At 47.1% G+C, this 6,902-nt stretch overlaps 1 protein-coding gene across 2 annotated transcripts in view; it reads right to left on the bottom strand.

Moving 5' to 3' along the window:
* Positions 1-6,758, bottom strand: part of PI4KA (phosphatidylinositol 4-kinase alpha) — a 146,160-nt gene extending 139,402 nt beyond the window's left edge. The window contains exon 1 of one of the 2 annotated variants that reach the window (XM_044775428.2): positions 6,582-6,758. In XM_044775428.2, coding sequence (XP_044631363.2) covers positions 6,582-6,746 — 165 coding nt within the window. In that variant the 5' untranslated portion in view covers positions 6,747-6,758. The remainder of the gene's footprint in view (positions 1-6,581) is intronic. The other variant, XM_044775430.2, reaches the window with a different exon arrangement.
* Positions 6,759-6,902: the final 144 nt, after the last annotated feature.

A 6,902-nucleotide genomic window follows, 5' to 3' on the forward strand; every position in this document is an offset into this window, starting at 1 on the left:
CTGTCTCATCAATTAAATCCAACCTCTGAGTCTGGGACCACATATGAGGTCACCTGCTTTCTTCTCCAGTCTCTTCTTCACCCTTCCCTTTAAATATACTGTTCCTGCCAAACCCTATTATCTGCTGTTCGTCATTCTCCTCTGTGCTTTGCTCTCTGTTCTCTCCATCTGTGATGATCTTCCCTCACCAACCACTCCTGGCATTTATAAATGCCCCTCTCCATCACTTCCACGCCCCCCCATTTAAAATCTCAGCCGAAAGTAACCTCCCTGCAAGTGTCCCAAACGCTTGCACTTTCTTAGTGCACGTTTCAATTTTTTACCTTCTATTACATTTTTCACATACCTGTCAAGAGCCACAGAGAAAAGGTTTGGGGCCCAAAGAAAAAGTTATCTGTACCTTCCACCCCCACTCCAGCAAAATGCCAAACAAATAACCTCTTTCCAGGAAATTTTTTCTGAAAAGTCACATAGTCCACCACTGGCTCCCTTCTGGACAGACACTAGCCAGTCCTGCACGTATCACTGCTGCTACTAATCTGTAAATTAGTTAAGCCTTGAGATTGTGTGCACACCTCGTAGAATCAACTGTCAAAAATAAACTACCCAGAGTGGGCACAGCTAGGAGACAATATTCAAGCAACAGGACTCCAAGTCTGAAGAGAACACTGAATTCGAGTTTCCACACAGCAGAAAACAAGAACATGGCAATATTACAAGATCCTAGCACTTCTGTCTTGTGAGGGCTTTTGCTTATTTAATTTATGATAGAACATAGCCAACCATGGTCAAATATCATTATCTTGGGATCAAAAGAATAAGGTACATTTTGATGCTTACTGAGTTGGCTAGAAAAAAATAAAAGAAAATAAAATCCAACAATGGTGAAGCTATAGATAAATACACATAAGGTGTCTTGCTGATGCCATCATAATTAAGCACAGTCCTTTTAAAACAGTTGGGAGTAAATATCAAGACCCATCTACAATTTTTTTTTCTTCCCCTCCCCAAAGCCCCCCATTACATAGTGGTATATTCTAGTTGTAGGTCCTCCTCGTTCTGTTAAGTGGGATGTCGCCTCAGCATGGCTTGACGAGCGGTGCTAGGTCCACGCCCAGGATCCCAACCCGGGAACCCCCAGGCTGCAGAAGCAGGCACGCAAACTTAACCAAACTTAACCACTTTGCCGGTGCCCCCACCTAAAATGTGACACAAGGTTGTAACTCAGAAGACAAAATGCTGGGTGTACAAAAATGCTGTTTTACAAGGGAAAAACTAGTAAGTCTAAACAGAGAAATGCTTATGTAAATTATCGTCTGTCAATATAAAAAGTGATATGCAGTCATTAAAATAATAAATATGGGCTATTTTTGAAAAAGGAAATAAAGTGAATATAGCTATATATGTTTAAACACAAAAAAGGAACTCTAAGAAATGAAAGTGCTGATGGGTTAATGTGATGGGCTGAATTGTGCTCCCCCTGAAATTCACATACTGAAGTCCTAACCCCCAGGTACCTCAGAATGTGACTGCATTTGTACAGTCTTTAAAGAGGTAATTAAGTTAAAACAAGGTGATTAGGGGTGGACCAGTCCTATCAATCTGACTGATGTTCTTATAAGAAGAGGAGATTAGGATGTAAACAGGCACAAAGGGAAGACTATGTGAAGACACGGAGAAGACGACCATACACGGAGAAGACGACCATCTAAAAGCCAAATAGAGAGGTTTCAAACGAAACCAACGCTGCTGACACCTTTATCTTGGACGTCTAGCCTTCAGAATTGTGAGAAAATAAATTTCTCTTGTTTCAGCCACTGTGGTACTTTGTTATGGCAAACCTAGCAAACTAATACAGGTAATGTGGCATAATTACAGGTAAAGACTTTTTCTTCTTTCAATTTCTCCTTAAAATATTTTAGAGTTGTGTTAATAACAATGGTTCTAGCAACATGAATCTCCTCTGCCAATGCTCATTCTTTCTCCTCTCACTGTACAATGGTTCTTTTTAACATTGCCTCATAGAGGAAAGCAAGTAAAGATGTGAAATTTTCAGCTTCATGATGCTGGAAAAATGCCAACACCATGACTTTTACTCCATGGCAGACCACTCTAAAGGACAGACTGGATAACCATCAACTCAAGAGAGCCCACTGCCCTAAGCACCTGGCCACACATTCCTCCAATCAGACAATTAACCAACTCATCTTCTGGAGCACATCTGTCCACCAGGGAGAGTCCAGTTGTCCCTAATGCTGCAGTGCCATTTAAACATCAGATCAATAGTTAACTAAGACTCCTCGAGATTCTGCCATTCTAACTGAAGAAAAGAGAAAGGACTCTGATCAAAGCCTCCTGAGGGTGGGAAGAGGAATAAAAGCCCAAGGAATGCTGCTGACTTTGCAGGTCTGCCCAAAACTCTCCATATCCCAGGTTGGGGTCTCCATTACTATGGCACAAGACTAGGAAAGCAGGAACAGGTCACCTGATTTCCTAGATACAGACGAGTATAACTAGGCAGAGCGTGGAAGAGGCTTGGCAGGGGCAGCTCAGCAACATTCTGAAGACAAGTGAGAACCAGGAAAGTAGAACAAGACAGGCAGGCAGATAGAAACCAGAAACAGGGAGTATGGAAACCCACTGTACATGGGGATTCTACTGTAGACATGACTCTTTCTTGTCTATTTTTCTCTTCCCTTCTCCCCGAGGGAGAGGGCTAAAGACTGAGTGAAATATGGTCCAGAGGGTTTCACAGAGGGCGTCCTCAGAGGTGGGCTGCAATCCCAGAGGTGGGCCCCAGGGGTGGGACTGCAGTCTAAGGGGTAGCCCACCAGGAAAAGGTCAAACTCAGACATGCGTCAGAGAACACATGCCGAGGGGTCTTAGTTTGGCTATGTGAACACGGCAGGTGTCTGATCTCCAGACCTGGGATACAAGAGTAGATAGGGGATGGGGCTAGCCCTGTGGCCGAGTGGTTAAGTTCGCGGGCTCCGCTGCAGGCGGCCCAGTGTTTCGTTGGTTCGAATCCTGGGCGTGGACATGGCACTGCTCATCAAACCACGCTGAGGCAGCATCCCATATGCCACAACTAGAAGGACCCACAACGAAGAATATACAACTATGTACTGGGGGGCTTTGGGGAGAAAAAGGAAAAAAATAAAATCTTTTAAAAAAAAAGAGTAGATAGGGGACTTGCAACAAATCTGACTTATTGTTGGTCACCTAAGCAACCAAATTAGGACTGTTTCTTATTCACCTTGCCTAGCACATACCAATTAAGAGTAGGTGTCAATAAATGTTTTCTGAATGAAAGAGTGAATTAAGAAAGTTAAAGAAAAAAGTAAAACCCACCAAAGTAGCGCTTGGTTTCACAACTTGGGATTAGAGTGGGCGAGTGGAGTAAGTAAACACAACTGTGGCAGGTACAGGGACAAAGATAGAGAAAGTTACGTCATTAATGTGCCTCAAGTGCTACTAAAAGCATGTCAAGGTTCCCTGAGCTACCAATGTTTAAATTGAGATGTTAGGTCTAGTTGAGAAAATTTAGCCTTCCTCAGGTCAACCCTAACTGGACCAAGCCCCACTCAGTCCTCTGCCTCCTCTGGACAAAAAAACAAGAGAGAAGAATAGAAACAAAGAAATGAGAGAGAGAGAGGTTTTTTTCTTTCAAACTTTTTTTTTTTAAGATTTTATTTTTTTCCTTTTTCTCCCCAAAGCCCCCCAGTACATAGTTGTATATTCTTCGTTGTGGGTCTTTCTAGTTGTGGCATGTGGGATGCTGCCTCAGCGTGGCTTGATGAGCAGTGCCATGTCTGCGTCCAGGATTCGAACCAACGAAACAGTGGGCCACCTGCAGCGGAGCGCGCGAACTTAACCACTCGGCCACGGGGCCAGCCCCGAGAGGTTTTTCAACCTTTATCTCCCCCCTTAAGTCTCCGTCTTTATTATGGCATGTAGGTACTCAGAAATTCCTTAACTCTTAAGAACCTCAAGAATCTCTTCCTTAGGAATGCTAAGGGCTTCTTGTCAATGGTTTTAAAGTAGGGGAATGCAGTAAGCAGACATATATTATAGGACTAACTAGTAACAATGATCCCAAGCACAATCCAATCTCAAGGTCCTAGATGAGGATAAGAATAATTCACATATATTAGATGGGATCAGCCACCTACAGAAGCTTCCTCTAAGAAAGAAGGTGTTCTGGAGTCCCCAAGACCACCTACATGTATATATAGCTGTATTTGTGGCTAAATTTCATTACAGTGAAAGGATATCAGCAAGAGAAAACGACACAAGTGAAATCTAGAGAAACCTGTGCACGGGCTTCCTCACCTTCTCGCCCTCCTGGGTGGGTATACCCTGAGCATGCTCCCTTTTACAGCAGCAAATAATTCAGTAACAAATGTGCAATGTTTGTGCGTAGGTAAGTGCATTAGACACAGCACCCAAGGTTTTTACTGGGGGCTGGTCACACAGACACTGTCTGCCTAGCAACCATCAAAATTCCAGATTCCCAGAAGGAAAGCAGGTGTTCAACATAAATCAGGTTTGCACAGAGTCCAGACATAGTGAACCACCCTTATCGGTTAGGGAATGGAGGGAAGAATTCAAGTGCCAAGTTCCCAGATGCCAGCCAAGGGCCAATCTTGCAAGCAGCCTCAGTGATTTGTAAGTGTTGCCAATGAAAATGAAGTATCTCCCAAAATAAGAGACGGTAGTAGGGAGCTGCCAACCTAAAGGCTGTATTAATTCGTTTGAAAATATATTATAATCCTGACAACTGAAACAGTTAACAATATTGCAGTGTTCTCCTGATTAGCTAAGAAGGCCAAAGAAGGCAAGTTGAGTTTAAGGTGTACTTTTCAGAGTTACTGAGTGAAAAAGGGTGGCACCATTGCTGCAGCTGCAGGACTATCTTTTTAAAGATCCTCCAATTCCCTGGACTCTCTTCTCTCTTCTCCCTGAGGCCAAGAAGCAAACTTCTCATCTGCTTTTTGGTCCCCCTTTCAAGAAGAGAATGTGGGGACTAGCTGAGATGAGTTTGATTTAATAAATCGGCACCGTGGTCCATTAATCATGCTCCTCAAACAATAACAGTGATTATTCATCAGGTGCCCCATGTGCCTGCTTTTATTCCTGTCATTTTGTTGATCTTCACAATACTCCTGACAAGTATTGCCCTTGTATTTTGCAGAAGAAAGCAGAAGATCAGATGGGGGAACTGACCTGCCCAGAGTCATGCTAATGTAAGCAAACGATACACACTTTAAATTCAGGCAGTCGTATGCCTACAACTCATATTCTTTCCCTTCTCCTGTACTCCTCCTTTACTTAGGACTCGGGTTGGCATGAGTCTCCCAGGACCTGCTCACCCTGCAGGTGGATGACAAAATCAAGTTTGAGAACCCACAAAGCCAAGGAAGGACTAGGTCACTCTGCCAAAGTGCCCCAAACAGCCTTTCAGCTTCACCTCTCACCCAAGCCACAAAACCACTCCCAACTGCAGCAGGCAGGTCTCACTCACTTCTCCTCTTCCCTTACTGTCAGACATGTTTCTTTTTCCATCTGCTAGAAAGCTACGTGGAAAAACAATCCCATCCCTGCAGTGCTAACACACTGCAACAGATCTCCTCATACACTGGCCGCGATGGAGAGCTGACCTTTACTGTTCGCCCACTCTGTGCCTAGCTCCGTAGGAAGGATTATGTGCTTGAACTCATTTAATCCTCCAGAACCACTTCATTTCACAGGTAAGGAAACAGAGGCTCTGAGATTTAAAGTAACCTGTCCAAGAGAACACACAGCAAGTGACAGTGCAGGGACCAAATGTAGGTCTGACTCTAAAATCTGCGTCCTTCCCACAGATTTTTGAGGATTCTCTACTTTCACCTTTCTCCTCAAATAAGGATTCCTCCGGCATGAATTCTTCTTTCTCCTCTGAAGAATCCCAAGTTCAATTCTCTGCCCACTGACAGTTCACTCCCGCTTCGCTGCCACTGTCCCTCCTTCAAATCTTTTACCCTGTCTAACGCTCCCTCTATTCTCACAGAAAAACAAGGCGTAGCAGATCTGCATTTCAGATACGCTCTTCTATCTGTCCTTCAAGTCAACCCCGTGGAACGGGCAAAGCAGATAAAAGCACCCCCATTTTACGAGAAAGGCATCTCCTCAAGGTCACGGGACAAAAAGACGGGAAAATCGAGAGCAGAGCCCTAGGTTTTGACCCTGGTCCTCGTCTCTTCCCACTGCTCCGTACTGCCGCCCCCGCCCCAGCGATGGCACAAGGCGCCTCCTCAGCTCGAACGCCCTCCCGCGCCCGCCCCGCGCCTGCCCGCCCGCGGCGTCCAGCCCGCCCAGCCCACTCCGTCCACACGGCTCCCTCCCCCACGACCCTCTCCCTTCTTCTGTCCCCTCCGCCCACGGGCCCCCTAGCCCCGCCAGCTCCCTCCCCGCCAGGCCCCTCCCGTCGGAGGCAGCTCGCAACCCCTCCTCGGCCCCCGACAGACCCTCGCCCCGCCTCCCCGCTTCGCCGCACCAGACCCCTCCTCCTGTCAGCCCGCGGCCAGGCCGGCGGCGTCTACCTTGTCCAAGGATGCGGGTCTCTGCACAGCCAGGGAGCGGGCCAGTGACAGGACCGTGTTGAAATAGAAACCCCGCGAGGCACTGGAGCCGGAGCCGGAGCCGGAGCTGGAGCCGCCGCCGCCGCCGCCGCCGCCGCCTCCCCGGGCCGCGGCCGCCGCCATCATCGCGCGCAGCGGCGCAGCCAGCCGGCCTCCCGCAGCCGGCCCGCGAACGCCAAAGCTCAAGGCGCAGGCGCGGCCGCATCCGGCTTCCCTGCCACGTGACCTCTCTGTTGCCGACACGGGGTGGGCGTGGCCGCGGGGCGGTCCCACCGCTTGAGG

This window comes from Equus asinus, chromosome 8 (genome assembly GCF_041296235.1).
Source record: "Equus asinus isolate D_3611 breed Donkey chromosome 8, EquAss-T2T_v2, whole genome shotgun sequence".
NCBI classification, from domain to species: Eukaryota; Metazoa; Chordata; class Mammalia; order Perissodactyla; family Equidae; genus Equus; species Equus asinus.